Here is a 19,864-nt window from a genome sequence, read left to right as displayed (position 1 = left end):
ACTTCAGCATGAAAACATGAAGAAACATGAACAAATCTTACCGACCCCAAACTTTTGAACGGTAGTGTATATAAAAATAAAGTATATAGTTTTATAAATTAAACAATATTATTATGAATTCATGTAATCATTGATGTTTTTGGTTTTATGTAAGGAGGAAAGTCATACAAAATTGATAATCATTGAGGGCATGTTAAAAAATTACAGAATTTTCATTTTTGCATGTGCCATTTCTTTATATTTCTGCTACATTGTTCAACATGCACACTGAACTTCCCCGGCAAATTAAAGTTATGCAAGACTAGTCAAGTGTGCCCAGATCTGCCTTTATAATTAAATGTTCATGGATCTGTGTCTAGAAAATTCCCCATATTCCCTGTCCATGCACTGTTGCCTTGTTATTTAGACTATAGGCTAGATTTGACTCCTGGCCAAAGATGCGTAGAATGTTCCCAACAGAATTCTGTTGTAAAAAGGCAATAGTATACCGTACAGTCATAATCACTTAGATTCAATTGACAGCAGAGAGTAAACACAGGCAGTTTTTGATGTACCTTCTTTTTCTTTTGATTGTTCAACATGAAAATCAATTCATATTGATTGATGAATCTATACTTTACAGCCAGAATAGCAAACAAAACAACACGCAGTTCACTGTGCCTGCTGTTTTGTTAACGTGCCTGGATTGCATCGACTTGCTTTAAGTCAATGTCTGGCGGTTTCAAAGCCAGTGGAATAAAGACTTGCCTTTGGCCCGCTGCTAAATGTTGCAGGTCTGGACCAATTTCACCAGACATGGGCGTGATTTGAGCTGGTTATAATAAGCTTGACCACCTGCTGATCGACAACAATGTCAATGACTCTCTGATACACACAGTCATAGCACTGCCTGCATCCAACCACAGCAGAGACTGCGCCCAAAAAAAAAAAAAAAAGCTAATTAACCTTATTTCTTGGAAAAATGCCCTGTGGAAATGGGAGAGAGGTGGCGTAGGCCTCCGGGGAATGGGAGGGGTGGGTGAATATGTGTTGTGCGTGTGTCAGAGAGAAAGGCCGCATGTAGGGGGTTGAACTTCAAGCAGAGGAAACTGGTTTGAATTTCACACGTCATTAACAGATACATAATTTAACTACAGATGTGGAGAACTGAAGCTATAGGACACCACGGAGACCATAAGAAAAGAGACAGACTGCATGTGTGTTTATTGTACCTCATTTACATTTAGTGCTTCTTTCCTTATTGCCAGGATACTAAAAAGGAGTACATTGAGATAGTAAAATTTAAAAGGATAAATTAGCTCTGGCCCAAAACCTAGTGAGCGGACTACAGTCTCTTACGCTCACCAAGGCTGCATTTATTTGATTAAAAATACAGTAAAACAGTAATAATGTGAAATATTACAATTAAAATTTTTTATACATTTTATAATGTAATTTATTCCTGTGATCTTCAGTGTCAGATGTTCCTTCAGAAATACATTTAATATGCTAATTTGTTGCACAAGAAACATTTCTTATTATTATCATTATCAATATTAAAACGTTTTTTTTTTTTTTTTTTGTGGAAACCCTGATGCACTTTCTCAGGATTCTTTGAGGAATGGAAAGTTCAAAAGGACAGCATTTATTTGAAACAATCAGTCTTTACTGTCACTTTTGATCAATTTAATGTGTTTTTGTTGAATAAAAGTATTAATTTCTTTCAAAAAGAAAAAAAATCTTACTCATCCCAAATTTTTAAATGGTATATAGGTTTAGCTTTTTATGTTTTGTTTGCTATGCACTGCAATGAACTTTGCATATAGTCACCCAATGGTGGAGAAAGCGGGAGAAATGCTGACTATATTTATGCTTCTATATCATACCTTAAAATACTGAAACAAAATCAGATCATTCTAAATATAAAATGACTATTTTACTCAATATTTTTGTGTACTATCTACCTTTATGCACAATAAAATACAGTGCTATTAGCTCGGCAACATGCAACAATGTAATACAACACGAGTTTATATTTTGTATACTATGTAATGTGTTCCAAATCAGTCTTTTATGAAGTTCCATTTCAGTTAGAATGCAGTCTTAGAAGGCAGCTGCCTATGTAGGCAGTAGATAGCAAGTTAGCTCACTAGATTCTGCAACAGAGCCATTGTGTTTGCATGTATGTAAATGTAGTTCCTGCTGTTAAAGAGCCTGATTGTAACTTTTCTAAGGCTGTCTATATACACATGATTCTTAAGTCATTCTTTAGTTGATGAGTTTAACTTTCTCCTCATGTTTCATTGACTACATCCCTCAATAAAAACCTCAGTCCGAGTTTGACAGCAGTTGAATGTTTAATGCGACCGGCCCCTCGCTGTTTGTCCTCCTCATGCACTCAGCCTGACGCCGGGGAACAACATTAGTGCCTCACTGTTTCCCTCTAAATTATAAATGGGGGTCCTTTTGGGCTGGAGAAATATTTCTCTTTATGATTAAAGTCTTAAAGTGTTACCTGGGGCCGTTTGTGTTGGCGACCACTACTGATGCAGACTGTCTGTCACTCTCTGTGTCTTGAATAATAGTGTGGGGTAGTGCATGTCATTATTCCTAATGTGAAAGCATGGGGGTGTAAATTGTGTTGCAGGGGTTAGAGTGGCAGGGTCACCCCCGCTGGGCCGCTCTGTGCTGCGTCCTCCCTAATGATGAACTGCACAGATATTTTAAAGTAGGCCATTACATGGTGACAGCAGAGAGGTCTATGAACCGTTTGAGGGAAACATAACACGTGGTAAAATGTAGAGACAAACATTTGATAACTCATAGAAATGAAATGGGGTTAGATGCCCTCAAGGAAGAATGTAAGGTTTATAGTTATGACTATGGTTTTGTGTGTGTGTGCGTGAGACCATTTTATTCCCTTTAATGTGAGGCATTGCAAACATATACTGTCCAAACCACCGATGTTGTGACTGGGTTCAGGATTAGTGAGGCTGACTAGTGAGTTTATCTAGATTTGTTTTGTTTTTAGCTTTTATATTTTCAGCTGTGGTGCTTTAAAGGAAATACATTTACAGACATTTAATTAACACTGGTATTAAGATGCATGCATTTCCAATAACATTTACATTTGGCAGACACCTTTATCCAAAGTGACTAGCATTGTATTTAAGGTATGAATTTTTATCAGATCATGCATTCCCTGGGAATCAAACCATGACCTTTGGTGTTGCTATTGCCATACTCTACTGTTTGAGCTACAGGAATGTGTTTTACTGGATATCATTTGCAGTACTAATATTATTAAAATGACCATAATCACAATGATTCAATGAAAATTGTGGGTGAAAACCTCACCAAGTAGTTTTCTCGGTCTTTAATGAGACATCTGAGAGTGTATGTTTTATTTAAAGGTACACTGTGTAGGAATTTCTCCCATCTAGCGGTGAAATTGTATTTTGCATTCAAACGAATAGTGCTCTCTAGCGCCTCGTTTTTTCAAATGCGTGTTGCAACTACGGTAGTCGTTATGTACCAAGAAGCTATGACAACATGTCTTCCAATAGCACTCATCGAGTGATGAGGTTTGTTATTTCGCTTTTTTGGCGACGAGGATTCCTTCTCCTGTGGCTCGGCATAAGTATGATCCTGCATTATGAAGTACCGTGCAGTGCAGCCGCAGTGACAAGCGCCTCTCACTGATCTCCTTGTCCGTTTCAGCTGGTTTCAGTCACGTGACGCTGGCTCTGAACGGAAACGCGTTGAGGTAGGCTAGTGCTTTTTGTCCCTCTCTGCTATTATAGTTTTTCTAAATGGCGGAACGACATGGAAGCCTCCTTGGACTTGCCCGTCCAATGTAAATAACGATAAGAAATTCTTCGCTTACGAGGATTAGTCAGATCATTGGCAGAGGTAATTTTACACCAATGAGGACATATTTATGAATAAAGGCATTGATTTTAGCTAATAAAATACTTAAAAATCTACACAGTGTACCTTTAAGTTGTGACATTTCTGGGTCCATGCAATTGTATCTGATTATTAGTGATTAATTTTTTTTTTTTTTTTATAGGTTTATCCAGGTACCCTCTGGGACCATATGGACAGTGTTGCCAAGTCCACAGTCTTCCCGCAGGAATTAGCTACTACTTTAAGTTGTTGTTGTTGTTGCTGCAGGTTGATTTTTATTTCCCCACAGGTTGATTCCACCCCCCCCCACCCCCGTACAATTTTGCCTCTGGCCAAACCCTGCTACTGGAGTACATGTACTCCTGGTTGGGAATCGCCACTACCAGTAACCAAAACAATAATTTATCAAGATAAAATATTAAATCCAAAACAGTATTTTTCAAGACAATTAGTGTGTGACTTCATGTGTCTGTTGAGACCAATGTACCAGTTATTTATGTACCCATCAACATCCCTAGCTGAGGTAATCTTGTATTACAATGTAGTGAGGTATTCTTGCGGTGAGGTAAGAATGAGGTAAGACTGTGGTGAGGTTAGACTATATTAAACGAAGATAAGATTGGCCTAGAATGAGGTGACCTTACATCTTAATGCTGCAATCTCCTCCTTTTAGTGCACTAGTGCCCACATAAGCAGTAATGCAACTGAGCCTGGGCCAGCTGTCTGCGCAGAACCGTGAGGCCAATACTGTCTATCCAGGCTAAGTTCTGCTGGCTTCGGGCCCTGCAGTGCAGATTGGAGTACCGCAAAGCGTTTTCTCTGCCAGGCAATATTTTTATCTTTCTCTCTCCCTATGAGTTTTCGAAGCTCAGCTACTTTGCTAGCTTGCAGCGATTGATGATCTTGTCAGTGTTTCAGGGCGTTTTCTCATTCATTAGTGTGTTGTGTAGCGTGGGTGGTGGAATGGACTGATGTGTAAGCAAGTAGGGGGGATCGTTCTGGTCAATTACACCCATGCAACCTAAAAGACAAACTGAATCTCTTTCTCTTTCTCAGCATGGTCGCATCCATCCTCCAGCCATTAGTGCTGTCATGCCGAAAGCATCTGTGTTATGCTAATGAAACTAAATTTCATTTATTTCAGTGCGTTTTATTCCACTAGAGATGATGTTTATCGCTGCATATGCTCTGCTTGTGTTTCACTGCAGGAAACGCTGGGATTCCCTGTGCAAATGAAATGCGGGAGAATTACGCCGCCGCACCTTGAATGTTCCCCAAGTGTGAGCAAACACGACTCCCGTTGGAAAGACGCAATAAAAAAGGAGTAGCTATTAAAAAACTAATATCCAGCTATGCATGAGTTTTCATTGCATATGTGAAATATTAAGTCCACACCTAAAAGGTCTTTATGAACCCCCATGGCATAATTTGATATTTCTCTTTAGCGTAAGAAAGGGGATGCCAATATTGGGTGTTCCTGAAACACCCCTCTATCACCTATCTGTCAGGGCTTTATTAGGTTTGGGACCCAACAAACCACTACTGGGACTACAAAGTTACCCCTGCGAAATCCAATTACAACAGCCATGGCACTTCAGTGAATTAGACAAATCGGGGAAGAGAAGAGGTCCTTTAGTAGGTCACGTCGCTGGGTCATAGGGCAGATAGCACTGGTTGTTTCAGAAAAGAGTGCACTCGATAATCAAAATCAAACCGTGCTCGGAATGTGCATCAACACACATTACTCTCTGATGTAAGTGATCCCAATGGAGAATTCCAACCACTCCGAACTCAGATGCCCATTTTCTATATGTGTCTATTGACAGAAGCACACAAGGGCTATAGTGCTGCTTTATTGAACTCTGTCTATCACAGCCTGCGGGAAAGAAACACTGAGCGAGAGTAACCCTGAACCTCAATTACGCCTCTGAGGAAGTCTGCAGTGGGGAAATACCACCATCATCTACTACATCACGTGAGCAAGGCAGTATGGGTATGCACATAGTGGTGAGGGGGTGGGGTGAATGAGTGCAGCCTAGATTGTAACAGCTAAATGCAAACACATTTATGCAGGATTTTGGGAATGCCATGTTAAAACCACAGTCTACCTTTGTGCAAGAGTTGTGACGAGGAATACTTAAAACCAAGGACTGTAAAAACCACAGACAATGACCATTTTTACATGCACATCATTTTACGATTGAGATCCATAGTCTAGTAATTCCCTTTTTCTGTACACTCTTAAAAATAAAGGTTCCAAAAGGCGGTTTTCGCAGCAATGCCATTCTGGTTTCCTCAAAGAACCTTTTAGTGAACTGTTCTTAAGAACCATAATAATAATAATTTAATAATATAAAGAACCCTTTTTCCACTACAAAAACCTTTTTGTGGAAAGGTTCCATGGATGTTAAAGGTTCTTCACGGAACCATTGATCCCAATAAAAGAGCTTTTATTTTGATTAAGAGTCTAAAAGACTTTTGCATGATATTCAGCTACTGGAAATTTGCATATGTAATCAGACAGTATGAAAATACTGGAGATGGTCTTTCATGCATTCTTGTAATTTTGGTCAGTAACTTGATCAACTTAACTAATAACTTCTCATTTATGTTAAGAGTAAAAACACAAGCATGGTAATTTGCAAAATGTAGGCCAAGATGTTCTTGCTCCAAGAATAGTTAGCCTTTTCTGTCTGAATCTGAAATCACCCAGAATCACCTTTGTTTGGACATATTTAGGTAATATGTTCAAATGACACTCACATCATTGGAATATGACCAAATGACCAAATTCATTTTCTTGTGCATGTAAGCACAGTCAATGTAAGGGATGTGTATCCACATTTATTTAGAACAATGGTCAATCAATTCAATTGTAAGAACCTTTGGTCTTCCCCAATATTGAATACTTGGTTACATCCTAGCTTGTACCACAGTCATGCGACACTAAAGCACAAGCTGTGAGTCTGTGTAATTAGGACAGATATCAAATTTTAGCTCTCCCCAAAAAGCAGCAAAACATCTGAGAATAGCACTGAAAACAGCTGGGAATGATGGGTGAAGCCATATATACTGCAAAGAGAACTGGTAGGGTCCAAAGAGATGGTCTTTTTAAACATAATTTATACATATTGTGTGGGATCAATTCCTAACTGCCAGTGATTAGCATAAACTGCTTATGATTTCAGGTACCAATCTTAATGCAAACAGAATGCAGTCAGCCACACTCCTTCGAGACTGTACATGCACCATAGCAGCGAGACAGCGAGGGCCACATTTGCCGGTGAAAGACACTGTGCGGCTTATGGTATGTAAGGGTGTGTGCGTCTGAGCAAACGCTCCACCGCTACTGTGTGATTTACAGAAAGCCGGGGTGGGCACAAGACAGGTCATAAACCAAGGAAACCAGGGGCATTCGAGTCCAACAGCTCTACAGATTGATTCTGCTCATTAAGTCTGTTTTGCAAAACCTCCCACAGCCATTAATCACTGCCCAGGAAGATGCCCACCACCGCCACCACGCCCAGACCTAGCTTTCCTGCTATACATCTACGCTCCAAACATGACAGGAGATTGTTCACCTCAAATGTTTGCATTAAACGTGCCAGGCTTTATCTTGCGCCTGCATTTTAAACATGTGGCTGTAAAACAGACTGAAGATGGAGTCATTGGGTTTACAAACTCCCATTCATTACACATGTGTAACTACTACTAAAGTATGCATAACTTCCAATATTCTTAATGTTATATTATATCTTATGAAGCTCTTCTCAGACACACGCTCACTCTCCAAACCACAACATCTCTGTATCACTGCATTTCTAATACAGGTTTACATTGTTAGATGGGAAAATAACTTATAAATTATATTTCTTGTTGCAGTTTTACTGTGGATTGGCTGAAACAGAGCACCAAGATAAGAATAAAGAATACAGTTTTTTATTGATTTGCTTAAAAGCAATTTCAAATGATCATATCGCAAAATGTACTGTTTTGAATCTTTTAATAATCACTCCAAAAATGTCTGCGTGTTCTGTTATGCCAGTCATACCTGACTCATTGTACACGTCACATCTCAATGGCCACTGCCCCATAGTAACACCTAAAACCAGAGCTCAGACTAATACAAGGTCTATATATAGTCCTCCTAAGCCCATAAAAACAGGAGAAGCATCTGGGGTCCAGCACACTGTGTGAATGTAAGAATTTCAGATCACAAAGTCTGAGAATCATCAATGCACCAAAAAGCACTAACGCCCAATGTTCAAGCAACACATTCATATACAGGAGAGTCTTGAAGAGAAGCCCCCCGCCCCCACCGTCACCGTCATTAATATAAGTGAGAATCTAATTCAATTCGATTTTCCAAATACCTTCGGTTGCATAGTTGTGGTCCCGAAGGAAGCTGTTGTTAATTTTGCGGCTGTCACTCTCCTCCTCCATTTATGATTCCGTTATATGGGAATGCTGAAGTAGACACGCAGGAATCCATCGTGGACCCTGAACATCAGCAGGCGGTTTGCGGGTCCATCGCGCTGTCTGTCGCCCCTCTCATGAACGTGACGGATGATCTGATGCCCGGGGTGATACAGCTGGAGCTCGTTTGGTAAAAAAATCCCTCAGCAATACATACTTAACGCATGTGAAGCACTTCTTAAACAGGTGTGCTGGCGAATCCGTTTAGAAGATCTCCTATCTTGAAAGGAGATTAATAGAGAACGAATGCGTAAAGGTGTAAAGAACCCTGGTACCCTGGTAAACGAGGTGCGCTGAATGTGGTAAACTAGGGCAGGATTTCCACCTTCTGAGCCGAGGAGGCGGGGTTATGCGTCAAGCGCTCGATCCGTCTACCTCTCTCTCTCTCTCTCTCTCTCTCTCTGCTGCTGCTGAGGACATACAGTCTGTTTCGTGGGTTCATGTGGTTCTTCTGTCGTTCTAGAAGTTCTGCCTGAGCGCGGGCTCCTCCCAGTCACACAGGCGCTGTCCAGTGCTGAAATCACCGCACGTGTCAATTAAAATGTTCCCTGACCACCACAGCGAGCAAATGACGTAAACACGATAATTGCCAGTGATTTTACGCAATTTTCTTTATACGTAATTGGTTGCACTTTTACAGCCCCTGAAACCAAAATAGGCTATAGCCTACCATGAATGAAAACCCCCATTCCCTTTATTCAGTTAATTCAGCTTGAACCTAGATGCCATTAGCAGTTGATGGCAAAGCGAGAATTTTGAGGACGAGTGAGATAGAATCAAAACAAGGTTGGGTGATTTTAAAGTATTTATTATTTTTTAACATACTTATATGGACGTTTCAACAGTTAAATCACAAGTTCACTTTAAAAAAATGCTGGGTTGCTTCAACCCATGTTTGGATCAAATATGGACAAACCGTTGGTTTAATTTTTTAATTACATTTTAAACCCAACGGTTGGGTTTGCCCATATTTGACCCAAACATAGGTTGAAACCTGGTTGAAACAACCCAGTATATATAACAAACCCTCTGAATTGGCGCTCGTGAACAAGCGCATGCGCTTAATAGCCATCTCAAAACAGTTGCGCGCTTTTCGTATGATCAGTATCTGGCGGTACACAAACCTAAGTCCTGTCAATATTTATCACTTTATTTGAGGTTTTATGTAACAAATATATTACAAAAAACTTTAAAAGCATAAAGGTTTTTTTAAGGCAACACCAAGATTATTTCATACCTTAGTGTTTCCAATATCGTTTCAGTGGTTCATTAACTCGTAACAGGGTGACCGGCACTTCTGCATTCGCTTTGCGACCCTCTATCGGCTATATACCGCACTATGCAAGTTTGCCAGATCGGGTAGCGGATCTGTAGTTCGAATGAGACATAAGAAACTACAAATTTGACTTGCTTTATGCCAAGCATTACAATAGCAAAAAAAAAAAAATAATAATAATAATAAATAGCAAGCAATGTCATTATTTTGTTTTTCTTCGTTTCTGATGTCGTAATACATCATACTTTCATAAAATCATACAACATACTTTGTCTGTGGACATCATTATGGTGCTGGATAAACAAATAGCGTGTGTGCGACAGTAGGCTGCTGTAGGCTAAATTATTTACGACAGCGGTAATGGACAATTCCACTTCCAACCTGTAGGGGGACCGAAGAGGAAAAGTGCTTTGGTGTTGCTTTAAAAGTCAAATTACAAAGGATTTTGATTGAAACGTCTTAAGAATACATTAGCCTACTGTTAGCTAATGAAGCTAGCAGAAAAAAATAAATAAATAAAAACATTTAAGCTGAGCACGATTAACAGGAAGCATTTTTTTGTCTCCAAAATAACTATACAGTTTTATAAAACAACAAAAATTCCTCAAACATTGACCCCCATGAAAGTTTTTGAATAATAGAAAAAGCATTCTGGTGTATATTTTATGTGGTAGTACGCTACATTCCATCTAAAACAATTTTAAACAGTATTTAGCTGATTCTTTCACAATTCATATGCATGCATTAGTTTAATGTCTCATTTAATCAAGAAACTACAGTTTAGTAAATTATTTGTCAACCAGCAGGACAATTTAAAATGAAACTATGCTTTAAGAAAACATAAAAAGAACAAAAGTAAAGGTGACATGTTACAGGGTCTAAATTAGGCCGATGCACTTTGCATTTAAACTTAAATCTTGATGTTGATAAATAAATAAATAAAAAAAGGATATTGACGGCATAGCATTTTACTATTAAATCTCCCTCTCCCTTGCTTTCTTCCTTTCTGCCGTTACTTTCAACACTATTCTTTGGCACACTATCCTTGAATCACTGATATTTTCCTTGAGGAAATGCAAATCTAGTTCGTTTTCAAATGTGAAAACAATCCACTTGATTTGGATAAGTGATACGTGAACAGAGGATTCGCAAATCTGTCACACTGGATTCTATTTAGATCCCTTTAGGGTCTCATTCGCCTTAAGTGTGCAGACCAGACGAAGATTAATTCGATTAGAGCCTAGCCGCTGGCGCGTTCATTTTGGATAGATTTGATTTACATGCTGATTTTAATATGAATCTCTGCAGGGACTTTCCCCTGCTACTCTCATTCTGTCTTTAAGCATATTTTCCACTGTAATCTACCTGATGCCAGTGTCCAAAACAAATCTGCTTTGAAATTCAAAACCAAAACACATGCAGGCATAATAAATATGCAGAGGATCCTAAATGCACCAGACATTTAATTCCAAAAGCCAATTTACCGATACAATCTGTCTATCGGCCCTTTCAGACAATTTCATATAGTCCATCATCACATGCCATTTTCCACTTAATCACCCATTAGTTTCCATTAGAATGCATGTGTGCAACATCTCTGGGTGAGCTGTAATCAGGCATATTGCATTGCACCTGTTTTCATGTGATTTTCAAACCTTTCCACCCCACTGAATGCATCTGAAGCATCCAAGCCCAAAACCTGCATGCCGTTTCCCTCGCCTGACAACAATCCTTATCATTATTCCAACAGGGCGACAAAAATCAATGATTTTCTGTCAGGGGAGAGGGAGGACCAGGACGATGACAAATTCCAGTTGGCATCTTTTACAGATCAACAGGGAGAGCAGCTATCTGTCAGTCAGAGGGAGAGAGGGGGCGAGAGATATGGAGGGAAAGACGGAGATGCATTAATAAAAAAAGAGGGAGACAGTCGAGTGGGGCAGACTGTTTTACACAGTATAATTAGAGTGAGAGCTGCGCATTGCCAACAGCATCAGCAGTCTGCTTTGAGATCAATGGTGGTGCTTTAATTAAAGTCCTGCCGTTCTGACTTTCCATTCCTCTGTAGCATTGGCTTAAAGAAATAGTACGCCCAAAAATGAAATTGTGTTATTTACTCACTGCCTTCGTTGCAAACCTGCTGTTGTTATTTTTTTTTCAGTGGAACACAAAAGGAGAATCACAAAGCTTTTTATACAAAGGCAATTCACAGCATGTCTGTCAAGCTCTACAAAGGACAAAATATTCTATATACGCTATATTCCTATTATTTTGAAAACATACAATAGATTTATGAAGGGAACAGACTTTATTCAAACAGCATACTTGATTTAAAATTTCAGTTATATTAGTAGCCTAATTTATATTTAAATAAGTATATTTATATGTGAAGTTTTTCAGTGAGCAATAAATTATTCATCGCAACTTCAGAAGACTTGCAAAGTATTGCACAATTTGTATAGACAATTTTATTTATTTTTTTTCTAAATAATTTTACTGAATGTTTATCCTTTTTGGAGTCTGACAGATGTGGTCTATGAACCATGTAAAAATTGTGTAAAAATTAATCCCCCCCTCAAAATTGTTTTAATTTTGAAACAACACTAAATTGTCATTTTTTGGGTGAATATTCCTTTAAGAAAAGCTCTAGTATTGGACTGCCTGTGCATGTCTCTTCAAGGCCACCTGAGACTCTCTTCCACCCTGCGTTTATACTCTGTGAACAATGTCGTTTTCAGTTTTTGCTTCCTGAATTGCATATGATACGATATGAAACGATCAATATATACTCTCACAAATGACATTTCTGTGTTCCTGGAAAACCTTTGGTCTCACAGAGATGTATGATGCTATTTAAAACACTCAAAGCCTGGGGCTTTCTCTTGCAGCTTAGCCCATCCAATGGTGTGCATCAAGGCTACAACACAAAACATGAAGATAATTACAATGCTGTGATATCTTCATGGCCAATTGCTCGCACTGATGTGCAGTGGCCTGAGGACGCCGGTGCTTTAAAGCCTTGAAAGCCAGACCAATCACTGAAGCTGTAACAGAGAACAGTCATGGTGGTAATTTCACAATGGTTAATCAATACATCACTATTGATCCTTAATCCTCAATCATGCATCCTGCAGAAATAGATTATTTGTGGGCTGTGATTAGTGGCTTTTTCACCCCCAAAAAACAAAATGGATATAAAACACTTGAGTTGTGTCCCACATGACACACTATACACTACAGACTGTGTACTCTATTGTCTAGTCTAGTGTACCTTATTTTTATAAGGTATTTTGTCATTCAACATCAGAGTCTAATAGAGTGCAACAGTGCCCGCCCACTTATTCAGCGGAAGTATTTTTTACATTCATTTCTCTGATAGGGATTTTAAAAAATTCTTCATTAAAGTGTTATAAGCCATGAACCAAATCAACCAACAACGAGGTGAAACATAACATTACAAACTTTGATTTGAAGCAAAAAAATGGTTTGAAAATCAGACAGAAACACAAAGGCACAAGACTGTGTACTTAACGGCTTCAGTGAGAGAAAGAACTACAATCCCACGAAGAACTGCGAACAGCATAATCGAATTTAAAGGGGTGGTTGATTATGATTTCACTTTTCTAACTTTATTCTACCTATTCTAACTTTCATTCTGACGTAGAACCTGAAAGTGCTGCGCTGTTTACACCACGGTCAACAGCGTAGAAGAATGACGAGGAAGAGATTGTTGAATAAAGTCGTTATTTTTGTTTGTTTTTTTGCGCGCAAAAATTATTCTCGTCGCTTCATAACATTAAGGTTGAACTGTAGTCACATGGACTATTTTAACGATGTCTTTCTTTACTACCTTTCCGGGCCTTGAAAGTGGTCGTTGCATTGCTGTCTGTGGAGGGGTCAGAAAGCAAAAAATATCTTCATTTGTGATCCGAAGATGAACGAAAGTCTTACGGGATTTGAACGACATGAGGGTGAGTAATTAATGACAGAAATTGTATTTTTATTAAATAAGTGCATCATCTGGGTATTTGAAGTGCATTTTTTCTTTTTGGAATTTTCAGTGTGAACGCTACTCGCACTATACATCAAACAAATTCATAAAATAGTGCATAAAATAATACCCAAATTGGGTATTTAAGTTAATGGATCCATCTGTTGAAGGTGTGTGTAAGGACTAACCAATACTGACTAAGATCCATTTCAGAGCAACTGACTCAACAAGACCTTTATATCTAATATGTGCTTCTTTGCTCTATGAACATACAGTATATAAAGTATAATCCAACTGTGACATTTATCAATGTAGACAGAGGTGACAAATGTTATAAACAAAGAAAATAAGATCATCATGGGAAGAGAATGAAAAGAGAGTGAAAGAGACGGAGCGAGAGAAAAAGATGGGGGTTGGGAGAGACAACCAGATGGATGCATGGTTTGGGCTGAACGTTTTAAAACCAGCCCAGAGGCAAGTGCCTTTGTCAGGCCAGTTTACATGTGAAGTCATTCCAATTAAAAGACTGAGTAGCTCACTCCATCATTCGTATAACACACTGATACAAACACTTGCATGCTGGGTAGATTATTTATAGGACAGACAGGTCAACTACACAACAATATTTACATACATATACACAAGTAATTAATATAATGGCTTGATTAATTAGATAAAAGAAACATTTTATTTAGAGTGGTGTTTACTCATGATGGTAGGGTGTTGTGGGTGGTTGCAATGGCATATAATTGAATATAATATTTAAATTTTATATATACTGCATACCAGTGTGCATGCAGCTTAAGTGAGAGGTTGCTCACTGCAGAGCAAATGGGTGGAGCTTACGCCTAGCTCCTCCTTGATAGACATCCAGCGAGGAGGAGCGAAGGTAATTTGGGCCTAAGGGGTGGAGCTAGAATATACAACCACACCTTAAGCTGGACGTCATTTGACTCTGCAGTGAGTATCACTTGGCTTTAGTGGTGGGGATTGTTCAGCGACTCTTTCCAGTAGGTGGCGACAAGTGACTGTCTTTATGAGTGAATTAGTTACTTGTTTACTCAACCGATTTATTCAAACACCCTGATTTATTCAGGAACTAAAACAAGGGACTGTTGCTGAATTCAGAACCGCATACTAGCTTTGCTACTCTTACTATTCTTGCCATAGAAAGATGGTAAAAATAGTAAGAGAAGTATGCCAGTATGCAGTTATCTGTGCATAGCTGTGTTCGAAATCACCCCCTATACCCTCATTTACTATTCCCTACTAAGATAATCCACTTGAAGGAGTGAATGAAACCGAGTGAGTGTATTTGGACACTGAGTGCGTCGGAAAGGCTGTCGATTTTGCATAGTTTGTGCTTACTGTTTAATAATCATTTGACACTCAGCAAAATGGCAGCTTCAGTAATGAAATCATTTATACAATACAATACAATACACAATTTATTTCTATAGCACATTTAAAACAACGGCCGTTGACCAAAGTGCTTAACAGCATAGATAATACAACAAAAGCAATACAGTCACACACACAAAATTAAAACCTGATCACTCAATCAGTTCTAAAAGCCATACTAAAAAGATTCGACTTCAAACTAGACTTAAAAGCATCCAGAGATGGGGAAGATTTAATGTGTATCGGAAGAGGGTTCCATAAGCGTGGGCAATATTCCATAATCTTGAACTCTGTCATGGAAACTATGTACAATCTTTAATTAAACAATTTCATAATCAATTAAAAAGGAATTTATACCTGTATGATATTACCCTGTACCCACATTGGACCATCAGTTTGGAAAATGAATGGATGGATGATTCAGATGCATCTTCTGGTCAGACGCAGGAATTCATTCAGCACGACCCTCACAGTGCATTATGGGTATTCTCTAGCTGTTGAGAGTGCATCAGTTGTACACTTGTTATTGCTGTGCATTATGGGATTGAATGAGTGCACTCGATAACATCCACTATGGTTTCGGACTCCACTACAAATGGCTGTCCCTTCAAATAAGGCCCTGTTATAGGGGGCGATTTCGGACACAGCCCAAGGCTGGGTTTCCCGATAACGTTGTCTTTTAGCGCGCTACGAAGACTCTTAAGGTATAACTTAACTAAAGGTATACCATTACTTACTAGGCGTGTTCCCCGAACTATAGCCTACCTTAGGAAGCCGCTTAAGATATACCTTCTATATAACCGACGTTACCCGGTGCTGTCCGTGGCGAAGGTGCTGAATTGGTTGATGTCGACGGCTCGAGAATCAATTATTCTCTCGTGCAGGGGCTGTTTCACTGCATTATGTGAGAAAGTGGTGTTCTTAAAAGAAGCACTTCAGAAATTGCTGAAACTGCATTTATTAGAACTCATTTAAAATAATCCAAACTATAATAGTCTATAATAGCCTAACCTACATATTTTAAAATTGTATCATATATTGCTGCCACAATAACCATTTAAAAAATTTTACGTGCTTTAATCTCTTTCCCATTTTTGTTCGCTGAGGTGGAGCTGCGATGAAATAGTGTTCTTGTAAATACTTTCCAGCATTTCAGAAATAAAAGTGTGCATCTTACATTAAATCTTACATGATTTAAACAGTGAATTTTTAATCTCTTCTTGTAAACTCAGAGATGTGGATTCAGACGCCAGTTAAATTCCCACACGACCTGTTTGTCAAAAAAACAATTTGGCCAGGGATTTTTACGCGGGTTGGGTGAGACAAAACACTGACATTATGGATTCGGACGGCAATAAAATAACTTACCCCTGTAAATGTTTAAAATACCATACAGGCCAATGATAAACAATTAGCGTCCGAATAGGACTTAACTGACAGTAGCCTACGCTTTCACTGGCCTTTAAAAGCGCTCCGTGGACGGCGCCGTCTTTTAGAACAACTATTCGCTGTATCGCTGCCATAGTTTGAGCAAACTCCCCACCACAATCATTCCCTTTAAATAGACTTTTAAGCCTTTAATGGTTCGCCAGCTGATGTACCTTTGGATAATATAATAAAAAATCTAACAACAATCCGTATAATGACAATTGTATTCTTTGCATGAAAACACTTGAATTAGCCTAATTGAACACTGTCTGGGTGTATTAAACCTTCAGAATTATATTCGTATAGACGGTCAACAGTGATAAGGTAAAGCTAAGAGTGGTTCAGACCAACCTTCCGAACGTATGACTTACAGAAGGTATACTTAACTAAGAACGTTTCGGGAAACACGTATTATCGATAAGGTACAGCTTAAGGTGTAACTTAAGAACGACGTAGCGTTAAGAAGGTTTCGGGAAACCCAGCCCAAGTGTTTATGAGTTATTGAATCGTTATTTACTCGGAGATACATTGTTTCATCCTAATTTGGTTTATTTGGAACTAAAACGACTAAAGACCGGCAATACATGTACGTTTAAAATAAATATCATACACTCACAATTGTGCTGTTGTTCCAAATATCAGAAAACATAGGCAACATTTTTATAGGCTCATTTAAATACACTGCTGTTCAAAAATTTGGGTCAGTAAGATTTTATTTTATATTTTTGAAAGAAGCCTCTTACGCTCACCAAGGCAGAATTTATTTGATCAAAAGTACAGTAAAACAGTAATTTTATGAATTATATTGAATTTTCAGCATCATTACTCTTCACTCACATGATCCTTCAGAAATCATTCTAAGATGCTGATTTGCTGCTGCTGTTGTGCTGCTTAATATTTACATAAATTAATATAATTTTTATATATAGGCTACATATTATATATAATTAGAAATTATATAAAAGAACAAGAAGGAAAGTCCAAAGAAAGGAAAGAAAAGGAAAGGAAAGGAAGAGAGCAAATACAAACAAGTGTGTGCTAATCTCAAAAGACCTGTGCAAATATTCTGTTTGTGCCCCAGTAACACAGACACAAACACACACACACACACACACACACACACACACACACACACACACACACACACACACACACACACACACACACACACACACTTTCACTCGTTTCCAAGGGAGTGTATTACTGTGAATCCCAGAATAATAAGAAAGAAAACACAGCGCTTCACAGCCATTCCCAGTTGTTGCGATTGAAAGGAAGATAACCATAGCTGTTCAATCCTTTACCATCATACCGGTTGCTAGGAAACTGCTTATGGAACAAAACATTGCTATGCAGCACAACAGCTGTCTGTGTAATTGGATCATTATAAAACCTAAACGTCATAATTTAAGCCATAGCTGCTCTAATGCAGTTCAAGCATGCCTAACATGAAGGTTAATCATCCAAGCAAGAATGAGCGCTGAAATTACCTGTTTTATAGGTGAGGAACTGATTTACTACAGTAAATGTAGAGCAATAGTATTTTAATATGATTTTGCTAATCACATTAAGGATTAGCGGAGAATATTTTCATGCACAGAATGATTATTTTTAAGCTACAGGGAGATGCAAGCATCCTTGTGGCTTATTTCAGGACAATTTAAGACACACCTGGAAACTACTGTCTCTTATATTGTCATCTAGACTTATAATTGGCCCGCAGTGACCATTAAAAACCTGTGCCACTGGAAAAAATGTAATAAAATAATAATAGCAAAAAATTGCCTTACTGTAAGATAATAGATTAAACTAGGCTTGTAGGTCAGAACACTTTTTTCCATGTCTGAATGATGTTCAAATTTGCACCATTATAGTAATTATGTGTAATCATTTAATTGTGGCCTGTAGTAATTATCTACAATGGCTGCACCATCACCCGGCGTCTCTGCTCTATACCAACCAGATCTATTTTTCGGTCAGCCAATTATGGTATAAAAAGCATAGCTCTTCATGTTGGCAGTCTGTCTCCAGGGTTTTCCGTCTGGCATGACTGGAATAACTCTACTCCAATGATGAATATTTTAATAGAGACTGGGAGAGAACAGGGGTTTAGATCTCTTGAGTCTGTCTCAACAACTGTGCTCTGCCAGAGCCCTAACAAGCCCCACTAGAGTTACCGGCGGGTTTTTACACAGCCCTGCGCAGCCCGGAGCCCCTCCCCTCTCTTCCGGACCCCTCCCCTCTCCTCTGCCCCAACACAGACCCTTAATCTGCAGGACAATCCCATTTGGCCGAGCAGCTGCCAGGACTGATCACAGGCAGGCTACAGCAGTCTTCCCCCGCGGGGATGCCAAGCTGTCCACCGAGAACCCCACACGGGCCACCCGCTCTGTTTCCCACTCCTTCTCTGCCTGTCTTCTTCAATCACTCTATCCTCTCCCTCTCTCTCTCGGCCTTCAAATCTCTCACTCTCACGTATTCACGCCCCCTTCCCCCCTTTCACGCTTCTGTGCCCAGGGGCGCTTTAGGACCATAGTCTTCCTCACTGTTCCTGCTCTCTGGCACAGATCTAGGGTTACCGTCTGATAGCGTGATGACAGAACCTGACTGAAGTAAATCACATGACAAATGGAGCTCAATGGAGTTGTGGTATAACAAAAAAAAAATAATTTTTATGACAACATTTTGATTAATGAAATTAATGATAGTGAAATAAATAATTAAAGCATTCAAGCAATAGTTAACGACAAAAGGAAGGTAGATTTGAACCTAAACGTAACAGTATGTCAGTCAGGCTAGTATGGAAGCTTGTTTCCGCCACAGAATAAAAAATAAAAAAGGTAATTGCTACTTTTTATCTCACTCTGACTTTTTATCTCAGAATTGCGTGTTTATATCTCGCAATTCTGACTTTATAACACGCGATTGGGAGATATAAAGTGAGAATTGCATGATATAAAGTCGCAATTGCGTGTTATAGAGTCAGAATTGCGAGATATAAACTCGCAATTGCGAGAAAAAAAGTCAGAATTGCGACTATATCTCACAATTTTGAGAAATAAAGTCAGAATTGTGAGATATAAACTCGCAATTGCAAGAAAAAAGTCAGAATTGCGAGTTTATTTCTCGCAATTGCAAACGTATATCTCGCAATTCTGACTTTATAACATGCAATTGCGACTATATCTCACAATTTTGAGAAATAAACTCAGAATTGTGAGATATAATCTCGTAATTGTGAGATAAAAAGTCGTAATTATCTTTAAAAATGTTTTATTCTGTGGTAGAAACAAGCTTCCATAGGTTAGGGTTGGCTCACGGTTTTGGCTCACGGTTTAGGGTTGGCTCACAGCACAGAGACAGCGCTCATAAAGATAATAAACGATATTCGCTTAAATACTGAC

At 38.8% G+C, this 19,864-nt stretch overlaps 1 protein-coding gene across 3 annotated transcripts in view; it reads right to left on the bottom strand.

Moving 5' to 3' along the window:
- The window catches only part of ppp2r2ba (protein phosphatase 2, regulatory subunit B, beta a), a 62,363-nt gene that overhangs the window by 16,973 nt on the left and 25,526 nt on the right, over positions 1-19,864 (bottom strand). The window contains exon 1 of one of the 3 annotated variants that reach the window (XM_084429854.1): positions 8,262-8,786. The exons of the other annotated variants lie outside the window; for them this stretch is intronic. Coding sequence (XP_084285980.1) covers positions 8,262-8,331 — 70 coding nt within the window. The 5' untranslated portion in view covers positions 8,332-8,786. Of the gene's footprint in view, positions 1-8,261; positions 8,787-19,864 lie in introns of those variants that run through there. 3 annotated transcript variants of the gene reach the window in all.

This window comes from Rutilus rutilus, assembly GCF_951802725.1.
Source record: "Rutilus rutilus genome assembly, chromosome: 14".
Lineage (NCBI taxonomy): Eukaryota > Metazoa > Chordata > Actinopteri > Cypriniformes > Leuciscidae > Rutilus > Rutilus rutilus.
This window is presented reverse-complemented; position numbering and strand designations above follow the sequence as displayed.